General features: G+C 33.7%; 3 protein-coding genes across 5 annotated transcripts; 2 read left to right on the top strand and 1 right to left on the bottom strand.

Moving 5' to 3' along the window:
* Nucleotides 1–118: 118 nt before the first annotated feature.
* On the bottom strand, nt 119–4,056 carry LOC124955638 (probable serine/threonine-protein kinase dyrk2). 3 transcript variants are annotated; one of them, XM_047510336.1, is made up of 4 exons: nt 3,921–4,056; nt 1,023–2,952; nt 900–938; nt 119–805 (listed from the first exon to the last, which is right to left on the bottom strand). In XM_047510336.1, exons 1-4 carry the CDS (start codon nt 3,921–3,923, stop codon nt 459–461), a joined length of 2,319 nt encoding a protein of 772 aa, XP_047366292.1. In that variant the 5' UTR covers nt 3,924–4,056; the 3' UTR covers nt 119–458. The 3 variants fall into 3 exon arrangements, with proteins under 3 accessions (XP_047366292.1, XP_047366293.1, XP_047366294.1); XM_047510337.1 differs by lacking the exon at nt 900–938 and having other exon boundaries at nt 1,005–2,952; XM_047510338.1 differs by lacking the exon at nt 900–938.
* A 782-nt stretch (nt 4,057–4,838) lies between these two features.
* Nucleotides 4,839–10,192, top strand: LOC124955626 (organic solute transporter alpha-like protein 3). Its single transcript, XM_047510314.1, has 6 exons — nt 4,839–5,135; nt 6,993–7,188; nt 7,606–7,837; nt 7,896–8,052; nt 8,218–8,358; nt 8,787–10,192. Exons 1-6 carry the CDS (start codon nt 5,060–5,062, stop codon nt 8,981–8,983), a joined length of 999 nt encoding a protein of 332 aa, XP_047366270.1. The 5' UTR covers nt 4,839–5,059; the 3' UTR covers nt 8,984–10,192.
* Nucleotides 10,193–18,257: 8,065 nt separating this feature from the next.
* Nucleotides 18,258–22,570, top strand: LOC124955736. Its single transcript, XM_047510598.1, has 3 exons — nt 18,258–18,567; nt 20,448–20,528; nt 21,256–22,570. Exons 1-3 carry the CDS (start codon nt 18,394–18,396, stop codon nt 22,174–22,176), a joined length of 1,176 nt encoding a protein of 391 aa, XP_047366554.1. The 5' UTR covers nt 18,258–18,393; the 3' UTR covers nt 22,177–22,570.
* Nucleotides 22,571–22,600: the final 30 nt, after the last annotated feature.

The raw sequence follows: 22,600 nt of genomic DNA, 5'->3' as shown, positions 1-22,600 counted from the left end.
CTCTCCTTCGAATTTCATTTCTTTCTTCTGAACTCGACTCGAATGACTCATAATATTTAGAGATTAATAAATCCTTTTATTATTATACCAGGTTGATTGACAAATAAGTAAGGAGTTAATTATAATAAAAACATATTTCATTGATATCATTTTAATACTTATTCAACATTAATAATAATAATGATGATGATGATGACAATAATGACAATTTATAAAATTAAAAAACCATGATAATCTTAAGATACGTAGCGTTAATTTAACATAAATTTGGGCGTTATATATACGAGGCGTATAAATATGATAAAATAATTTCTTATATACAGTATTACATAATAAAATGGTTATTAACAATCATCGTGTATAATAAATAGAAGAGATACTTTCTAAGCAAGTGCCATATAACGTGTCCATTTCACTCGTGTTATATAACGCTTTCTCTCTCGCTCTCTCGCTCATATTCAAGGTACAGTTACCGGCAAAAACCTTGACCTGTCGCCAACTTTTGGTTGAAATCTTAAATCGATCTTCTCGCTACCATCCTCGCCAACTTCGAGAAACGTGTTCCAATCTACTAAAAAGTATAAACCATTCTTTCTTTTGGTTGGTAAAACAGGATCTGGTGCTCGTGTACTTCCACCAAATGAACTTTCTAAATCTAATAAATTTCTATTGGTTGTGGTCGACGTTGTCGTCGTGGATGTTGGTTCCGATTTCGTTCTCGTCGTTTCCGTTGCTGTATCCGATTCGACGGGAGCTTTTACAGAATCCGATGTCGTAGTCGGTTCTTCCGTCATTTCTGTCGAATCTAATGGAAAAATGATTAGATCGTTTATTAGAACGCGCATGCAGTGCAAACTACATTCGAATTGGATTTTTCTTTTTAGAGAAATTTTAATTACTTGTCAATTTTTTTCTTTTTTCTTTGCCCTTTCCCCCACCTAAATCATTAGATAGTTTGCACATCATGCTAATATAAGATAATCGATTAAATATATATCAATTACCAGTCTCTGAAATCGTACTTGATTCGGTAGTATTCTCTACACTCGTTGAACTTTGAGTATCCTCTTCCTGTCTTTTCACTTCATTTTTAAGATCCTCGTTATAGACCCTAATAATTTCTTCTAAACTCAAAGGATCTGGACCACTGGACAAAGTCTTTGTATTCTTCAATAAATCTGTAGCAGCTTTTTGAAAATCTTTAACATCAGCTTTACCTTGTTGAACCAATTTAACCGTATCTAAAAGTTCATTGATCTTCGATCTTTGATTCTCATCCTTAAAAGTCGTTTCGTGCGGCTTGAAAACGTGATATTTGGATTTGCTCTCTTCCAAAGTATAATTAATTGAATTTTTGCTATTCCTACGAGAATTCGAGATCAATCCAATATTTTCTAATATCGTCCTCATGTTAACAGGAACAACTTCGATCACCGATGGAACTTCCGTTTTCATAGCCTTGAATTGCCTTTTATGACCAAGTCCAAATCTCGCGAAAAATTCTCTCATCTCTTCGTCTTGTACACCGGACGAAGTCGGCAAAGGCTTAAAACTTTTGTACAAATTCGTAGGCACACGATCGGTGGTTACGGTAATAGTTGCGTTAGGTCTTTGATCATTGGAACTTTGAAGGCCAAATCTTTGAAAGAGCAATCGCACATCGGGCGTTAAATTTTCCATACCTTTGTTCAAATCAAAATGACCAACCTCGAAAGTATTTTGATCTGCGATCGACGGCGAATCCGTATTAGATGTTGCTAGAGGGGATGTTGTATGGGAATAAACTATGCCATTTGCATTAGGAATTTTTGATCGTTCGTATTGAACGTTGTAAATATTTTTATTTTCGTCGAAAAGATTTTCAATATTTCTTTCGTTGTCAGGACGCAAGCCGATTGAAGCTAATAAATTCATAACCTGTTGTCTCATTGGTTCGGTCCAAGTTCTCTCGGTCGACGTACTACTCGTTGCACCACGAAATCCACCAGAATTTAAGACCAACGTTGTATTTAATTTCGATGTTTGAGAATTCAATGAGAGCGGAGTTACAAATATAGTCGATGATTTTTCATCTTGTTGAATTTTGGGATATTTCGTGACCGTTTTACTGACCGACGGATTCTCAAGCTTTTCATTCGGAATATTTTGAGGCGGTGGGGCATGATAACGCCATTGATCTGAATAAAGAATATCTTGTTTGGATTTAGACGGAGTCAAATCGATCGTTAATTCCTCGGTAGTTGATTTCTCGTTGTCGTTCTTTTTATCAAGAACCTGATTGATATCTTGAACCTGATAATTATCTACGGTAGTAACGGTGGTGGTAGGAAAAAAAATATCATCATCGATCGTTGTCGTTTCTTGATTGGTGTAACGATTATTTTCCAAGTTCTCCAAGTTGAAACTAAATCTGATCGGCGCTAATCCAGGAGTTAGAGTCTCCTTTAATAACGATTCTTTAGGTCGTACCTCCGAATAAATTTCTCGATGATTTTTGTATCGATTTTTTTCTACGAAATTGTCGATCGATTCTGACGATCCACTATTTTCTTTCGATCGATCGTTGTTGAAAACCATTTCAAGACGTTCACCACTGGTTGAGTCCGATATCATTTGGACTATCGGCGGTTTTGTGTATAAATCTTTTAAATTTTCCGATGATTCTCTTGCTTTGTACGGCAAAACGATCATTAGAGCTCTCTGATACATTTTCCGTCCTTTTTCGATCTTATCTTTATTCCCATACGCTTCTAAATCCTTCGATGTAATATTGTATAAAATCTCTACTATATCGCTTCGAGATAATCGAGGCAAACTTGGATTTTCATTGATCAATCTTTCAACTTCGTTGATCGTTCTATTGATCGAATCTTCCACTTGGAATATCGATGGAAGTTCCATCGATTCGACATGATTTAGACCAAAAAATAAGAGTACATAGAAAATAGGGATCTGAAAAGTAAATTTGTTTAATTAATGTACTATAGATCAAATTGAACGATTACGTTTAATTCCGACGATCGATAGATGTGTCAGAATCTTCTTCTTACTCATACGACGACTGAAATGTGTGAAACGCGTCTTGTCCTTGAAATAGATAATTGCCAAATCGATGTTTCTACTATTATTATTATTAGAATTACATGATCAATTTTTAGGCGCATTATTTTCCATATTCATAGACATCTCTCGGAAAATATCCTTGGACTGAACTAACCGATCGAGAAAGTACTGTTAGTCGATCCAGCGCGCGCACACCGTCTTTGATCCTTGTACTGACATAGATAATTATACGCGCGAGTCAACGACGATTTTTCCTTTTTTTCCCTTTTGCACTAGATTATCGGTCCATGACGCGTATTTCTCTCTCTCTCTCTCTCTCTCTCTCTCTCTTTCTCTCTCTCTCTCTCTCTGTGCGAGAGACATTTTCGAGATATTTACGAAATATTTCTTTTCATTCATTCACGTTGGTAATTCAGTTATATATAATTCTTCGTTTCATGTTGAAACGTTTAATGTATATGGTCCGGTGGAATGAAAGAAAACTACGTTAAAATTAGATACGGAGAACGAGTCGGAAGATGAGGATTCTCGAAAATGAAAGTGAACTTTCATCCTCAACGATTTCAGTGGTCATTACGGTACACGACTGCTTCTTTTCGGTGAGTCTTTTTCTTTATAAATATAAAATATCTATCGATCGTTTTTAAATCGATATCCTATCCTTATTAATGTCTATAGTGTATATTAATTATTCGAAATAATGTATTGGAAACTTTTTAAGATTATTACGAATAAAAATAAAGGAATATTGTTTGAGATGAGACGAGATAAAGAAGAGAAAAGAAACAAGAGAATTTTCTAGGAAAATCCTCGTGAGATCGATAAGAAAAGTATAGAAAGGAAAAAGAAAAACTTACCATTGCTAGGAGCGATCGATCGCAAAAGCAATCGTGAACTGACCGTACAACTTAAGAACCTACTTTCAAACTCTCTCTCTTCTTACTTTGCCACTTGATTCTCTCTTCGGTCGTCCTATCGTTGCACTCACGCACGTTCGACTGTCGTCCGAGCTTCCTTTCCACCTGTCTCATACTCGATCGGCGATCGCTATCTATCCATCTCCTCTTCTTTCTTGTTTAGGCATTGCAACGTGACATAAAAGACGAACCGTCATCAAGGTTTTCTTTAAGGAAACGTTTCTCCACTAATTCTTGATATTATTCTCATCTCGAAAGTGAATATCTCTCGAAAGGGACATCGCTTTCTTCAGACAGTTTTTCTTTACATTTTCACATAATTTACCTTTAATGAAATACATATTATTTTCAATCGTTCGTGCTGCATATATTATTTATTTAATCGTTTATAAATAATTGGTCTGTTTGATATAAAAAAACATTTACAATATATATAGAAAGAATCTTTTTATATTCAAGTAGATATTAATCTGCATTAATCTGCATTATCGATCACAGATGTTCTCTTTATCTGTCGATTTTCCTACTATCGGTAAGTCAGTCTCGAATAATCGACGGAGTGATAATAATCATTTAATTATAAAATCTTTTCCTTTCGGTTCTTTTAATAATATAAAATGTATAATATAGTTGGTTGATAAAAAATAAACAATTATACGCATTATTATATTATTATATTTATTGATCGATGAATATGCGGAATGGTCATCATTAACATTAAATATCTTATTAAAAAAGTATCCATCTTTGCTGTCAATGAGAATTATATCGTAAAGTCTAAACGCGTGTTAAAGAAAAATTAAAGCGTCATAAGTGAAAATATTTCAAGATAAGTCGTTGCAACATCGCTACTTAGTGGTGGTAAAAGTGGGGAGTCACTCTCACCGTTAGTGATCGTGTCCCGGTCCGACCGACTCGCCTTTTCGATCTTACCAGACGCGAGTTTGCTTTGTTGAGTTTGTCGAACTTTCCATGTCGAAGATCCATACAGGGTTTGAAAACATTCAAACAGTTTTCGAATATTGGCTATCGTTCCTGATTAATTTCTATAGTAGAGGATCGATTGATCGAATTATACGATGGAAATTTTCGAGAATCGTTCAAACTTTGATTGCGATCTCGATTATGTGCCCTCTGCGATCGAGCATGTAGAAAGTAAGTTTCTTTTCTATTTTTATAACTCCTTAGTCTAACTCTCCGACTCTTCCTCTTTATTTCTTTTTCGATAAAATAAATGAACGTTATACGAATAAAATTAATATGAAAAATCTCAATTTAAAAATTATTGAGATTTAGAAAAATTAATTATTCAACGGAATAGTGTCATTCCTATTTTCAATTGTAATTTTCTTTTATTCGGATCAAGAATTTACGATATGAAATGAACGATATTTCGCTTCGTCGCTACGTCTGAGTTGTGTATGGCTAAAAAGTTGTATCGATAAATCATTTTTACTTAATAATGTAAACAATCTACATTTGATAATCTTCCAAAAATATTATAAAAATTCGATTGAAAATACTACCGTGCTTATGATATCTATCGATTCTAAACGTAAATAGACTGAAAAAAGATAAATAAATTAAATTATATGAAGCATTATTATCGATTCAAGAAAAAATATATATTTTATTATCTTAATACAACGTTACTTTTTACAATATAACATTTTTACCGCGTTCGACTTAAGTCGAGAAAACATTTTATTCCATTCGACGTATGGAAAGTTCATAATCATTGTTATCATATTACACATTTAAATACAGCATTGACACAATTATTGTTTTTTTTTCTTCTTCTTTTTTGTCTTATTTTTTTCTCATTTTTTCATTTTTTACATCTCTCATGGAAGGCATATACGAGCGACACGCGCTTTGGTGAAAGTTCTGCTTCGAGTTTATATTTAATTTTACACTTCGCATAAATGCACGATTATATGCTTACGTATACATAAATTTTTTAAAAAGGAAGTATCCCCGACACGAAAACCTACACAATCCACGCGCAGTATGTTTAATTAAAAAGATGAAAAATCCCGTAGTAGAAAAATTTATCCCGTAATAAAAAAATTTATTCTTGTCGGAGGATAAAATTACCGGGAGCAAAAATATAAATCACTTGTGTGTTTTACAAGAGATTACAGATAAGATCTTTCATAACTTTTTCTTTTCTTCGTCATTAGTATTTATTCTTTACATAAATCGTTTCTGTTTCTTTTTCCGATAGTACGTATCTCGTTTTTGTTCATTCGTTCTTCACTTTCTTTTTTTCGTTTCACGAGCTCTGCCATCTATTTGTAAAGCAAAAGAGCCAGAATTATCGAATCATGTGCTTTCACCAAGTGATTTGGTCGAATTATCTTTGCGTATAGTATTTTGAAATATATTTTCATTGATTTGATACGAAAGTTAATATACTTTTCCAATGAAAATTCCACAATATTACAAAATTGTATATATTTATTTAAAATTAAACATATTATAGAAAAGAATAAGAAAATTATTCTAATGCATTTGAAAAGATGGTGCATTTGTGCGTAAATATATATATATATAATTTATACCTGAACGTTATACGAGTAAAATTAATATGAAAAATCTCAATTTAAAAATTATTGAGACTTAGAAAAATTATATAAATATATATATATATATATATAATTTATATATATATATATATATATATATATATATATATATAATTTAAATTAATTTGTTGGAAATTTGTGATCATCGTTAATCATACAAAAAAAATAGTAACCAGAAATGTAAAGTAAAACGATATCGTCTATCGTAATCGTACTTTTCTACATTTTAATAATGTAACTTATCAATTACTTGAAAAAAAATCTTATCTTATCGTTTCAATAGAAAACAATTATAAATTAGTTATATGATGATCTTCACTAAATATATGTTAATCCTGAAAAACTTATTTATTTATTTTCTTTTCCTAAATACAATTATTCGCTGATTTAACAACCATTTGATATTTTACATTTTTTGTTTTAGGTTTAGGTACATTTGCAATTGTCCTGGTATGCATTGGAGCAATATTTTCAACTATGACGTTATACTTGGCTATAGATGCTACTTGCAACGTTCTTTCGCAAAAAGAAACGGGTCTTTACAAATCTAATATCATTAGCATTTTCTCGATATATCCGATAGCGAGTATTTGCAGTTTGATAGCGATAGCGATGCCAAGGTATAGACGATAACGTTTTATTAATGTATTTGATTAATTTATAATTGAACGCTATTTTATTATAATTTATTAACTCCTCGTTATAATAATGTAGCTTTTAAAAACTAAATGTCGATAGACGGACAAAGTGATAGATAAAATAAGTGTGTGCGTGAGTGAGAGAGCTCGGACTCTCTAAATGAAAAATTCTTGTTACTCGAGAGTCTATTTTATGATGACAGTCGCCTAAAAAAATCTCTTTCGAAAAATCTTTTTGGTCGACCTTTCTCTCCAGTACGAGAATTGCGAGATGGAAGGGGGGAAAAGGGAAAAAAAGGAAATAGGGATGACGGCGGGACATTTGTCACATTATTCGTTTTCTCCGAGAATAAGATTCATGAATCCTCTTTAACAGTTCTTTCTATTGTTCTATTTTAGGGCACAATTATTATCGGAGGCGGTCACTCAAGTTTTCTTGACAGTGTCTTTTTATCGTCTGTATCTTCTTCTTATCGATGTTGGTCGTCGAAAAATAACTAAAGCGCCCTCGTTGATGCTGAAAGTTGGCCCTTGCTGTTGCTGGCCATGCTTACCCTTTCCTAATCTCGATATGATAGATTCTCGTTTAACTTGGATTCGATTGATTATTCTTCAACTTCCTATTATACAGGTATATATTTGTGCGTCGTCTATCTTGTATTTCTTTAATCTTAGAAATTCTTTTTCAGGGTTTACTATACTTCATCATGCTAATTATGGCTTTGGACGAAGGATATACATTACCAACGTACTCTGAATGGTTTCAACCATTCATTGTGATTAGTATACTATTTGCATTGTATGGTTTAACAATCACCACGAAAAGTCTACATGCCGTAGCTCCAGGTACATCCTTCTGTTATTCACGTATGTGTGTATTTGTGCGTCGATGACGAAATTTGAGGAACGATTAGTCGACCACACGCGTGAAGACAGGAAGCAATTTTCAAATAGGGTGGAAAAGTGGTGTCCGATGTTAATGGAAATAAATGCTTTTTCTTTTTCCAACAGAAGCCAAACTGAACTTTAAGACTTCGGTGTCTCAGATGGTCTTGATGTTTTCCAAAGCCCAAGCTGGTATTATTAGGATTCTCACTTATACCGGCATCTTTCCTTGCAGGCCACCATTGTCACCGAAAATTTATTCCAATGGTAAATCTATTACATGATAACTATGTAGACGATAGTCCATTGGAATGTGGACAAGAAAAAATGAACAGGCTAATGAAACTGATAGAGAACCGGGAAATCGAATGATCGATTAAGATATTGTATTGAGTTAGCCAATAAATAATGTCAATATTTTTTATTGAAAATTCAATTGAAAATTCAGTTGAAAATTCTGATGATAATAATAAAGATAATATCAGACTTTTCAGATAATATTATTATTTTACTATTTATATAATATCAGATTTTTCAGATAGTATTCTTTTGCTATTTCAAAACTCTTTAACGTTAGTATATTTTCATATATAGTATACTATCGTAACGTTAGTATATAGAAACAAAACCGAGCAAAATCTGTCGCGAATCTTTCATTTCTGACAAACACTTTCTCTGACTTGTACTTATTTCAGTGACGCAAAATACCCTGATGCTAATCGAAATGCTGCTGCTCTGTGTTGCGGCGAGATATCTTTATTATGTCGACCTGGAAGGAAAACAAAATTCGTTGACGACAGATCGGCCAAAAGACAAGCCGCACAGTATGACGAATAACAAGGACTTACCTGAACAAGTTTCAACAAAGATCGCTATTGTGTATAACTCCTGAATAATGAGAACAATCTTTTTATTACTTATTTGTTTCAAGAGGAATAGAGAGAGAGAGAGAGAGAGAGAGAGACTTTTTAAAAATCTTTTAGCCGCTGAATATGCAATTTGTGCAATTTTTCGATCGAATCTTACCTTGGAAAAATTCTTACTTTAGTGTCGTTATTATTTTTTTTACATGAAAATAGATGCACTTTTTTTATAGATTGTTAATAATTTTTACTAAGTAGTTGAATTTTTATTAAAAGACAAATAAGTGATCTTCTATAAAAAGAAAACTTATAGGCACGTTCCTATATAACAAAGTAAATTATTTCTTACTTAGCAAAGCATATACTGGTGTTTATTAATCTTACTGAGATAATTTACAATTAGTACGAAATCTATAAAAAAAAAGAGATCACCTAAAAGATGAATCGTATTTATTCCATTTTATACAATATTCCTTTTTATACTAGATACATTTTTTTATAGTACTGATAAAAAAGAGAAGAAATAGAAAAAATGTGTGATACCGAACGATTAAGGAAAAAAGCGACGATCTGTAAATTATTATAGAATAATGGCTATATTATAATAATTAATAAGTCTTGGTAAAAAGCAAAGTCTTCAAAAAATAAAGGGAGAGAAAATGTTTATATTCTCCAGTACGAAGATTATCGCGAAATGAAAAAAGGAGAGAGGACTCGAAGCCAAATGTTTTTCGAGTTTCTTCTCGCAGATGAAAAGAAAGGATGGAGATACTTAAGTACTTGGTGACGGATGGTGAAATTCGAGAATATAACTTTGCATTATCAGTTGGAGAACTTTCGGGGTCTCGCGTCCTTGAAAGGAAAAAAGTCTGAACTCTGATGTATCTTGACGAAGGAGCCAGGAAATGGCGTATAAGATAAATGTAGAACTTCTGATAATGCAGCCACTTCTTTGGCCATTATCTCCGACATTACCTTCGAGCTCGACGATTGGATTTATTTTATTGCCGACGAAAGTTTATAAGAGAAAGAGAGACTCGACTTTTAGCGAGATTTTGTTTCTTTCTTTTCGTCGAATGCTCATCCTTATTTTAAAACTTTATAACCTTAGATATCATACGTTTTAAAGTGGCTTAATACACGAATATACGCATATTGTAAATAATTGTTTAATAATAATATATCATAGTATAATATGGAGTATAATAATATATTATAATATGGATTAGAAATGTATATATAAAATATATTTAATATAGGTTATAATATAGTAATATAGTATTAGATACGTAATAAATACATATATATATATATATAGATGATAGTCAAGAAATTATTTCGTATATTAAAATTAGAATCCAACTAAATATCGTATCTTTAAGCATGCCGCAAGGAAAGATTTGCCCAATAGGCATAGAGATCCTGAAAAAAGAAGATAAATAGACAGAGAGAGAGAGAGAGAGAGAGAGAGGGAGAGAGAGAGAGAGAAAGAGAGAGAGAAAGAATATATATGCGTATATAAATGATAGGAGAAAAGCATCGAATTCGTTTTTACCCAAAGTTCTTCGATTCTCCAAGCTCGAATAGAACGACAGAACACGGTAAACGTTTATCGTGAAGCATCTAAAAAAAGAGAAAGGAAGGAAAGAGAGAGTAGGGGGTTGGGGAAGGGCAGAGGACGTTACACGGCGGTCCTCAAGTATACCTTGTACCCCCTCATTTTTCGAGCGATTTGAAAGGACCACTACCTACCTACCTGCAGAGTCTGACCCACGAAAACTACAAAACGCGTTCTCCTCCTCTTCCTCCTCTATTTCTTCTTCTTTTTTCTTTTTCCATCTTTCTTTCAGCATCTTCCTCTGTCTCCCTCTCTCTCTCTCTCTCTCTCTCTTTTTCTCCCTCTCATTCCTCGTTCAGCAGCCGCGAACCCTCTTCTTTTTTCTGCTCCGTGATCACGATCGAGCTTTAGAGGCATAATAGATTTAACAGTTCCCTTCGTAGGATATTGGTTTAAAGGGGGTAAAGAAATTTCTTCTTCGGTTCGTTTCACCTTCTCTCTTCAACCTAGTTCCAAGTATCGCGGCTGGACCAAGTTGATTTTTCTTCGGAAATTTGTCGCCGCCGAAGGGGCCCTCCGTTTTACGACGTCCCTTTTTCAAGGATTCCTTGCAATCTCTCTCTTTCTCTCTCTCTTTCTCTTTCTCTCTCCTCTCTCTCTCTCTCTCTCTTACTCTTGCTCTCTATCTCTTGAACCAAGCAATATGATAGATGCCGCTGTGGGCAATTTGAAGAATCACAGCATCGTAACTCCAAAATAACCGATTGATAATTCAGTGCCGGACTAATTAAGGCAGTAAGGATCTTCGAATCTGTAGGCCAAATTGTTTCCTAACGTTGAGATTCCTTCTCTCTCGGGCTTACTGATCTCGAGACTAAATAACCTTGAGGGCCGAGACAGCTCGAAGAGGTCTTTTTGCGAAGGTGGAGTAGAAAATAACTGACAAAGGTATTTTGCTAGCTAATGAGCCGGCGAATCTGTCGAGGCTTTAACGTAATCATTTTTCTGATATATAACAGACATTTATTATTATTTCATGTGTGTAAGTCAAATTGTAAATGAGTTTTGCAAAATTTATTGACACGTGCAATTAATTTTCTTAATTGATTTTAGGAATTAAAAAGAGAAGGATGTTTCGTAAAAGTTTAATGAGCTTTTCAAAGTAGGTATCCAAATTACTTGAAGATTTACTCTTCGATTTATCTGGAAGTGCCACTTCGTAGCTACTCCAGCGTGAGGATAACTGTCATTATCGTACAGGCTACTGTTACTGCTGGCTCTCTTTAGGATTTCCAGGATCGTAGAGAGAGAGGGAGAGAGAGAGAGACGCGTAGCCATGTGCTGCACGCGCGAGAAATCGGAAAACGCTTCCCGTGACCGTCGACATATGGCACGCGGCTAGACTTTATCTCAAGGAGAAAATATACTTTCGGAGGCGAGCCTTCCGTGAGTCTTGGAAATATTGGACCTGCTGAAAGAAGATTCCATCCACCTTTTTGTACTATTTTATGAGAAGAGAAAAAGAAACTTTTTTTTATGATACTTTGATTTTCTTGAATTTTTTTATTTGCATATGTAAACATTTTAAGAAACTTATTAATATCTATAATAATATTTATGCAATAAATTGTATACAAATTAAAATTATTTATACCTAATATCGAAAAGAAAAATTTCTAAGAATCATCGATTAGATTCATAACGTACGAACACTTTAAATCGAATGAAATGTATAGGTGATAATTAAGCTAACAATAAGATAGAAAAAAAATTATACGGAATGGGGGAGGATGAAAGAAAGTATCTTGTAGTAAACCGCAAAGATTCATAAAGTAAAGAAAATTTTCTTCGTTTCTTTTCTTCACCCTTGACTATTACTTAATTTACATCTCAGTGGTTACCCACGAGGATGCTTGCGGTTCATTCGAAGATGTTTTTGCAGCTTTCGTGTACTTTACGAGTTGTACGCTCGAGACTTATCTTTCAACGGCAATTACTCGTCTCGGCTCCAAGCAGTTTCTAAAACGACTTCGTATAAAGAATAATGGGCGTTCGTGCAGGTATCGGTCATTAGCTGTTGTACGTTCTATCGGCTGACACCAAGAAACACCAAGAACACGTGCATGAAATTAACCACGAAAATTTCAAATACTTCGTGTATAGTCATCTCGCGTGCATACAGTTCATAAAGAAAGAAAAAGGACAAAAAAATATCCTGCAAATTACTTTGATTTTGTTGTATAGAAAAGAAAAATTCAACTTCGATTATGGACAAAAAATTTTTTTGTAATGTATAGAAATAATTTATTATTTATCTAACAATGAGATATTATTTATTACGTTTAATAAATTTGAAAATCAAAGTATCATAAAAGAAAAAGATAGAAAGTTTTTCAGAAGAATTCATCCATGGTGAATTTGAAGATACTATCCTAGAAACTCATAAGATATAATCCAAAAGAAAATATTACAAAATTCGCATAAATTGCTCGGAGGCGATCATTATACTTCGCTTTACAACATTCATAATACGTAAATAACAACGTTGAAGAATCCTGTGGGGGCGTCTTGATACCACCCCAAGCGTTTAGCATATTTTATAAAAGGGTATAGAAGAAAAATAAAGTAAATAGAAGTAAAAAAAGAGATAGAAAAAGAGAGAGAGAGAGAGAGAGAGAGAGAGAGAGAGAAAGAGAAAGGATACTCACTCCCGCTTTCGAATTAAAAATCAAGGATTATGATATTAACTTGAGAGAGAAAAGATGAAGTAGAAGAAAAAGAAGAAGAAAAGCTGGACCATCGAGCAATTTTCGGGCAATTTTGTGGCCGACCGCCTTTCCCGCTGCTTCTCCTCATCCCTCTCATACTTCTCGTACTCCTTCGAGGCTCACCGAAGGGAAAGGAAATAATGACCAACGCCGTCGGCGACCATATGGTCGTGCGCAACAAAATGTTTCGAACGAGACTCCAAACGTTCTGCCTGTTAAGTATTGACGTACTCCAGATACCACAGCGTCAGCCTCTTCCGGATGATCAATCGAAAGCATCTAGGAAACAAAGAGAAATATTTCTCTCTTATTCGATATTCTATTAATAGGATCAATCTTAACAAGTAGAAATAGAATTGATCAATCGATAAAAAAATTTTGTATATTTTATTTTTCTTTCAGAAAAAGAATTTTTTTCTTAATACTTAATAAATCACACTAATTTCTCTAAAAACTATCCGACCTACGTTATCTATCTCTCTTCTTCACAAGTATAATTCAAAATGACTTGGAAACATTCGAAAAGTGAAAACTCGAGGCTCACTCTTGGGTACCAAGCAATTAGGAAGTCCGAAGGTATACCGCAACAAAAGAAGGAAAATAAGAAAAGCTACTGTGAATTAAACAACGTGTCTACCCCAACTATTGACAAAGAGAAAAAGTCAAAAAGGAAAGTTCTTTTTGCCACCTAACCCAAAACCAGTAGTTTCGTTCTAGCCGCTATTCAAGAAGGACAGAGAGAGAGAGAGAGAAGAAGGAGAAGAAAACCATTAGATTTACAAGGAGGCAACTGTTCAAAGAGAAAAACTTTAACTGTAGTGAAGAATTTTGGAATCATAAATGAAAAAGAAAATTAACGACTTGCGATTTCGTATGATTTAAGATGATTCAAGTTTATTTTAACTATGAGTACGATCAACAATTCATTTATTATATGTATATTAGAATATGATTAAAAATTATTTATTTCTTAAATATTATAACATAGATTCGTATAGATCTATGGATCAAAATCTTGAAGACATTTAGACGAATTGAAACAAAGTATTCTTGAAAAATCCTGTTGCAATATCTATATATATATGCATATGTGTGTGTGTATGTATGTGTGTATATATATATAATTGGAGATGTTAGAAGGATGAGAAGAGAAGAAACCTTGAAAGCAGTATCCTCTGCTGGTAATAAATCCTGCTTTTGGAGAATTTGTCAAGTTAGAGGGTATCGTTGGATACAGAAGAGAGAGAAAGAAGAGGATACATAAAAAGGATCTTAGATGTTCAATAGCGATTCGGAGATCTTCTGGTTACCACCTGTCCCCTTCAAAGGAATCGTTTAGAGAAAAATTTTCTTCCTTTTTTTATTCTTTTTCTTTGCTAAAAGTTTTTCATGGGAGAGAAAAAGAGAGACAGGATTTAATGGTAAGAATGAAAATTTGTCGCCGCGGCACATTTGACGCGAGAAAAGTAGAGAGAGAAAGAGAGAGAGAGAGAGAGAGTGAGAGAGATTGAGCTATTTTGTAAAGGGAAAGAAGAATTTTCTGCTTTGTTAGGTACTTTTAAAAAGTGAAAGTAAAAAGGATCCTTCGTAGAAATGTTGCCAGACAAATTATTTTCCTAGGATTATCCATAATCAATTTTGCGCTAAATTTCGTTTCAACTTTCTGTGAAAAGTTTGTTTCTTTGTTAGGCTGAAACTTTTGATTAGTTTGATCGATAAGTTTAGATATTCTGTGTGGAATTTCAGATGCATATTAAAATATTTGTTGAATTGTTTTTAGGTTCTTATACCAATAATGTTATTAATATATTTTTTTTTTGGGTCGTTAGATTGTTCTTATTTTAAACTTCATTCTTTTACTCGTAAATTAAAATTACAATGATATTACAAATTTATCTTCATTTGTTCGACATCTCATATTTTGTTGTTATTCCAATTTTTTTCTATATTTCTTTCCTTAAACTATAATTTTATTTTTATCCAAAAACATTGTAGCTAATAATCTTCTTTTTCTCGCCGGATCTTTCTGAAGAATTCCGACTCGTAGGACGAAAGAAAATATTGTTTTTACTTTTATCTTGAGCACGGAATATCCAGTTTCACGCGAGGAATAGCCGTACGTGGACGGAAGAACAAAAGAGAAGATCTTTGAGAAGAAAACGCGGACAGAATTTCAAATCTTTAAACGGGAAGAGAGAGAGAGAGAGAGAGAGAAACAGAGAAAATAAATGTTCAGGAGATTTTTTTCCTCCGATATGATAAGAAAGAAAGAAAAAGAAACTAGAATGAAAAAGATGGACGCGATCTTACGGAAAACCGAAAGCACGTAATCCTTCGTAGCGAGGATTACGATCGATAAACAAGAACGCTTACGAGTGGAGGAGACCTGTGAATACACAGAGACGAATCGTGCAGGAGATCTTACAACATGATAGAAGAAAAAGAGAGGGAAGAGAGCGAGAGAGAGAGAGAGAGAGAGAAGAATGCGTGGACAGACAAACCGTTCCGGATTATGGATCCTACGAAAACACCTCATACCTCTCGTTTCTACAATAAAATCCCTTCGGAGCGGATTTTGACGGGTCCGAAAATTCTAAGCAGCACAAACACTTGCGTCGTTTCCGAGCAAACCGAGCGGACAACAATCTCATAATCTCTCATGTTTTATTCATATGTGACATAATTGAATCGTGGAATTTCTTTTTTTCTAGTAACGCGTTACTTTTATAATTTTGGCTTAGAAGGATTTTATTTCTATTTTATAATGAAATTTGATTAAAAATATTATTTACTTAAATATGTCGCAATACGTTATCATGTCGCAAAAATCCTATCGTATATTATTTCTATACAATAAATAATTCATATCGGTTCTCTTAAAATAGAGTCGATCCTTCGAAAGAGAAAGATCGATGAGGAGGGCCGTTATCCTAAAGCTTCGGAAAATCTCTATCCAACTTTATTGAATATATAGAATAGAATCGCGTATTCCTTTCGCATAGGGGATCGACCATCTCCAGGGATTCCCTTCACTGTCGGGATAAATTTCCTTGAAACACGTGACAACGCGTGTCAGATACATTTATCGTGAACAATAGAAATATTGCAATTTGAATAGTAAATATTTAATTTCGATCTTTATCGAAAGATAAAATCTCGTATGAAAGAATGATTTCTTTATGTCAATAATAAATTTTACAAATAATCTATTATCATTTACCTCAGTTTTCAATTCGTTTAAATTATTGCCTATATCTAAACGAGGAAATAACAAAAGTACGGAATGTACATGGTGTCAACATTTCTAATTTTGTTCCTATAGTCCTGTTTCTTATCCAATGAAAATCCATACAAATCTCAATGCAATTTTTGAAATAAAGCTATTATTGTCGTATTATATAATAATGATTTCAAGAGTGCAAAGAATTAATCATCTTCCAATTGATAATTGTAAACAATTTATCGGAATAAATAGATAGAAGCGCTAACGTGAAACATCTAACATGACAGAGCAGAGTAGCAGAGTCCAGGTGTGAGAAAAACTCTGGTACAATAAAATGTCATTCTCCATAGAAGTTTGTAGATCCAAACTGAGCGCCACCCCTAAACGTAGCCTAGATGAATGGATCTCTATTCGGTAGGCCTTTTTCTATTGCCATCGGGCATAAACCGGCCGTTTCAAAGTCTATGTCTCTCCCCTCTCTCTCTTACTCTCTTTTCATGTAGGGATGAAACTCGGCTCGTTTAACGTCACGTATATTTCACCCCACAATCAGACAGCGAGACAAATACCCTTATTTGTACACATCCTGTGCATTGTGACGTAGAACGGAGCGCACCCAGAGAATTCGACTTCCGGTTGAATATATATTTCCATCCTTTTTTCTCTTCTCCTATACTTTCCAAACCTTTATTTTCGGAAGCTGGGTGGAGCAAAATATCCTTGGACCATTTTTATCATTTACTAGAATTTCGATCATTCGATCTTATTACGTATTTCTTTTTTATTTTCTTTTTCTTTATTCTTTTTTTCAGAAATTTTCCAAACCCCGGATGTTAAATGAGTATGTAGGAGTTTTTAGACGCTAAATTTGTTTAGATATTTAAAATACGAGGAAACAGACCTTTTTCTGTTTGTCATCCCGAAAGAAAGAAATGAGACGATTAGGGATAGGTTTGTATTTTAACTGTAGTGAAATTCTAATAGCTTTCTCCTAATTTCTAAGAATTAGCACGTTGAAAAAAGGCCTTTTTAACATTTTAGAACTCTCTCTCTAAGTTTGCTTCAAAATGTATTATATATACATATATATATATATTTCGATATATATATTATCGAAATATATTTGATATATATATTCGATATGTATATTTCGATGATTCAGAATGACTTCATGTTTGATATTTCGTTAGGACAATGCTGGTTTTTTTGTTATTAGGAAACGCTTTTTGCTGTTGAAATTAGGAACTTTAGAAGAGAATGAAATGTGTAGAAGAAAAATGTGAATTAGTTTGGAGAGATATTTACTTTCGCATTTAGAAGAAATAAAATTTCTGGACCACATGTTGGAAACTTTAGATAATTATAGGTAGAAACGTATATTCGTAGTACGAGCGTATTAGAAGGAGACTTTTTTCAATTCATAATCAAGATAAGTAGGGAATTAAATTTAAAAAGAAAAGAAAAAATAAAAAAGGAAATTTTTATAAATGATCTCTAAAATAGAGAATTGCACGTTACTAGTTGAGAATTCTATAATAGTTTTATTTCAGTAATATAGGAAGAAAAAATAATGTAGCATTAGAGAGAACATTGGGATAGGTACGGTCTGACTGTATAGTACGGTCAACCATATGCCGAGGGACGAGTTCAGGCTAGAAATAATTATAAGGGATGCTATAGCAGTCTGCGAAGGGTGGGGGAGTGAAAATAGAAGTAGTGGGGAGACCGTAACCTATATAAGGAAGCTTCCAACGATGGAAGGGTCGCAGTTGGAAGGAATTTTTCAAGAGCATCGTTTCCAAACGTGTTTTTACAGATTCGAATATTTCGAGCTAGTGAACTCGTTAGAAAAAATTTATTGAGTGTGAGAATTAAAAAATTTAACTCGACATGGAAAACGTTTCATGGCTGATAATTTTAAGTTTGTGCGCGAGTCTCGTTAATTGTTTGGATCTCGGTCCGGTCGTTAGAATCGCACAGTGTAGATCACAGTGTCTTAAAAGATATAGCACCGATGGAACGTGCGATTGGTTCTCGAATCGACCAGAAAATATTTGCAGTGAGGTAATATCTATATTATTAATATCTTTTCCATTTATTTATTTCTTATTTTTATTGGATACATATATAATTTTGTTTTAAAAAAACGTAAGCTTATATGAGAAATTCGAAATAAAATGAAATGTAATATAGGTATATCCTTGCTTAACTAGAACGATATCATCAACGCCCACATAATAAAATTAGATTACCTTAAAGAAAATAAAAGTAATTCCGTAACAAGTGTTTTTCATGTTTCAAGACCAACGTCATCCCTCTTATTTACGAAATAGATCAAAGTATGCTTATCTCAAGGAGAAAATAGGATGTTTAAAGTTAAAAATAAAACGAAAGGAAAATAATTTCCAAAATGTTATAATGAAGAAGTACTTACTTTTCGATCGTGTTTGAAATCGAATAGGGTCTCTCAAAAGGATGATAAATCTTTTGGTGTTCGGTTTTATGGGGCGTCATGGAAAATCATGATGGTTCCATGACTCTCCCTTATTTTTAGTAAGGATAGTCATTGTTCCCTTATCGACGAACAGATGGAAATCTCGATTAACGAAGGGCTCGTACAATAATAGAAACTCTAGTCAACGATCGATCAAATATCGATCAAAAATCTAATCAAATATCGATCGAGACAGTTTGATAATATTCATCAAACGTTATCACGAATCATTACATTCATTTACAAATAACAATTCCTCTAAAGGTAGGCTCCATCTAAAGGAATACTCTTCTTCTTTCTCTTTCGAATTAAAAGAATAAAAGAAAAAAAAAGAGAGAGAGAGGAGGAAGAGGAATATGTCAGAGAGCGTTCATTAATTTCGAGGGAAATCGATGTTACTGTGCGTGCTCGCATGCGTTAAGAAGGTGCGACGACGACTACGATCCATTCATATTTATACTAAAATAGAAAGAGGGTTCTGCATTAGAATAACAATCGTAACCAAGAACGAAGAAGGCGATGCTTTAACGAGGGACATGTCATCCAAGCAAACCTACCCCTAAAACGCCCCTATAATGACGATTATCTCGCCATCCTTGCCAATTTTCACGGCTTTTTTTCTTCGTTACGCCCTTCGTTTTCACCTTTTTTTCAACCTATTTTATTTGTATAAATATTTGTTAAAAATATACATAAATTTTCATAAAAATATTCATGATGGAAAACAGAATAAGAATGCAAATAGATTACCTACATTGCATATAACCCGAATATTACAATAATAATAATTAAAAGTATAATAATATTTTATAACGATATTTCTAGTATTTTAGCAATATCTAGTATTACAATATCATAGTATATGAAGTAATATAGTAATAGTAACTTAATATTAGTACTAAAAAACTATAGTAATAGTAAGTTAATAAATAAAAGGTAATAGTAAGTTAATAAAAAACAATCGTGATGCCCCATGCTGTTTCATAAACATCCTCAATACAAAGTAAACGGAGAGGGAGAGGTGTGGGGGGAAGGGGGAAGAAAGAGTCTATAGCGTTTTCTAACGAAGAGTTCAAAGTCTCTTGGCGGGAGAAGAGGGACGTTCGGAGAGGAAAGAAATTGAGGAGAGAGGGTATCCCAATAAATATAAAGACAACAACGACAGTGCCTGTTAAGCTGGAACAGGTTGGAGCTAATTCGAGCCACCTTCCCTCTCCTCCTCATCCTTCTCCCCGATTCTTTCCTCTCGATTTCGTCCTCTCTTTCCTTCTCAACAACCACACCGCTGATTCAATGGCCTGCCTCCTTTAAGGTTTCTTATTTCTTTCTTTCCTTCTTCAGGATTCTTTTACCTTACTCTTTTTCTTACATATTAGCTGTGTTAGGGCTTTTTACTTGCTCGAGAGCCGATCTTCTCTTCAACACACTCTCTTATTTTTCTCTGTTACAGTGCTGGCAAAATTGCGAGGCCGTGGAAAAACGATGGGAGGAAACTAGTAAAACTATTTGCGAAGGCGAACACTATACTCAAGTATGCGTTTCTTTTATTTATTCTTACAAACTTTCCAATTGTCTGACTTTGAAATGAATGTCGAAAATTTTTGTGAAAAAGAGAGAGAAAAAAAAAGAAAAAAGAAAAGAAATTGTTAAGGATGGGATGAGCAATGAAGTGAAAAAAGATCTCTTATGCTTGTCAAAAATAATCTCATGGGATTTAAAGAGAAAAAAGATCATAATTGGTATAGAACCCCAGTTCGTAGGAATCTAAAGATCCTTCGATCTTCCGAAAAATAGACCGAGAGCATTCGAGCCGTTTGAGCGTTTAGTTTCGTGCTCTTAGAATCGTCTACCTGTCGATTTTCACGGAAGATCGAATGTACTTTGTTAGAAAATCGTTTACGAGAGAGATGCACGATCTTTCGGAAAGATGAAAATTTTTGGCTAAAAGCTTAGTCCTATTTTCTTTTTTCTTTCTTTTCTAATCTCTTTTTCTGTTATCTCGAATACGAAAACTTTTATAAAATTGTTAAATTTCTTTCTTTAATGCATGATTCGTTTGAAATTTTTTAGAGGAAACGATATTATTCTAAAAATAATAGAAAAATTACTTTTTTTTATTTTTTATTTGCGAATTAGATGATTGTTTTGTAATTTCACAATCATATGCATTTAAAATAATAAAATTGGGAAATTTTGTTCCTACGAAAATAATTATACACACATTTGTATTAACAAATTATATTACATTATAATTACAGTGTCCAGCTTGCCAGATAGCATGTTCCTATCGAAAAACGAGAGTAGCAGAAAAGTATCTCCCCTCGATGTTACCAGCACCAAAAAAGGGTCCAATAAACTTGGACAATTTCGACGTGGCCATAGTGATGCGAAAAATACATAAACAATGGAAAGACACGGGTTATTATCCAGGTGGAAGAGTACCAAATCTCCGACCAGACACTTGGATAATCGTTGTCACAGAACAAGGTATGAAGCAATACAGTTGGCAAGAGTGGGTGCCCACTTTAGAGTGTTTGAAGGAAGGATTGTTATACGAGGCTACTGTGTCTTGGAAAGATGTATCGATACAGCTTAGAAAGCAACAAGATCTTGAACAAAAGAGATTCAATGATAGAGTAAGACAATTTTTTCTTGAAAAATATGGTGAAAAAGTTTTAACAGAATGGAGGAGCCAAGAGGATTCACAAATTTCCGAAGAAGTCTTTAGGAGATTTTTCTTCAGAAGGAAGGACGAACGTAACGATGAAGTTCTAGAAGCCGATGGTAGTCCATCGACTAATGGCAACTCCTTCGAAGATTTAGTCATCGAGAAAGATGGGTTCTCAAAAAAAAAGGAATCATATATAGTATCCTGGGAACCAGAAACTGGAGGTCTCATCGGCAATCAAGTAACAGATTCCAACTCGGTTCAAATCTCCCTTTTTCCTGGTACCAAATATCTCGTTAGGATAGCATCGAACGAAGGTCCTGGTAGTTTCCCCATCGAGGTCGATACCAGGCCGGATTCCATCCAAGTCAAACGAGTGAAGAGAAATTTCCAAGATTTATATCCCTGGGATGTCTCTGCTGCCTGTATCTCCGCCGTGATCATAATCTTTGCTATTACTATCGCAAAGTTTTTAAGAAGGAAGAAGAAAATAAACGTCGAAGACGTTTAAATATAATAATTTTTTCTTTACTAAGGATTTGGTCAGATCCAATTGACTCTATTGTCGTCGATAACGCGATAACATATTTGGGATATTTAAGTGTTACATGTGTCTTGTCGTTTGTCGGCAAGCTAAGACTATATGATAAACGACAGTGAACGTACAAATATTACTCAGGAGATTTAGAATAAAAAAATGAGATATTTTTTTACGTCGTAGATTATAATAGATAATGAATTGATCTTATTCAAGTTTGCAACGAACAGACTGTATAAAAGAGTTCCTATGACGTAGACAAGAAATCTGACATTCGTTGTCAGTGCATCAAGCTGTGTATTTATTTGTACATAATCAATATAATTATTATGTAAATAATTTCAGAAATATAGAAACTTTGACTGTATGTTTAAATTTCTAGAAGTATAAGAAATTA

This window comes from Vespa velutina, chromosome 19, assembly GCF_912470025.1.
Source record: "Vespa velutina chromosome 19, iVesVel2.1, whole genome shotgun sequence".
NCBI classification, from domain to species: Eukaryota; Metazoa; Arthropoda; class Insecta; order Hymenoptera; family Vespidae; genus Vespa; species Vespa velutina.
This window is presented reverse-complemented; position numbering and strand designations above follow the sequence as displayed.

Coding starts and splice junctions, on each gene's coding strand:
- LOC124955626 (XM_047510314.1), top strand. CDS start 5,060: ATGGAAATTTTCGAGAATCGTTCAAACTTTGATTGCGATCTCGATTAT. Junction 7,838..7,895: donor TTCAACTTCCTATTATACAG/GTATATATTTGT, acceptor ATTCTTTTTCAG/GGTTTACTATACTTCATCAT. Junction 8,053..8,217: donor TCTACATGCCGTAGCTCCAG/GTACATCCTTCT, acceptor TTTTTCCAACAG/AAGCCAAACTGAACTTTAAG.
- LOC124955638 (XM_047510336.1), bottom strand. Junction 939..1,022: donor AGAGAATACTACCGAATCAA/GTACGATTTCAG, acceptor CTAATGATTTAG/GTGGGGGAAAGGGCAAAGAA. Junction 806..899: donor AAAAAGAAAAAAATTGACAA/GTAATTAAAATT, acceptor TTTTTCCATTAG/ATTCGACAGAAATGACGGAA.
- LOC124955736 (XM_047510598.1), top strand. CDS start 18,394: ATGGAAAACGTTTCATGGCTGATAATTTTAAGTTTGTGCGCGAGTCTC. Junction 18,568..20,447: donor CAGAAAATATTTGCAGTGAG/GTAATATCTATA, acceptor TCTCTGTTACAG/TGCTGGCAAAATTGCGAGGC. Junction 20,529..21,255: donor AAGGCGAACACTATACTCAA/GTATGCGTTTCT, acceptor TTATAATTACAG/TGTCCAGCTTGCCAGATAGC.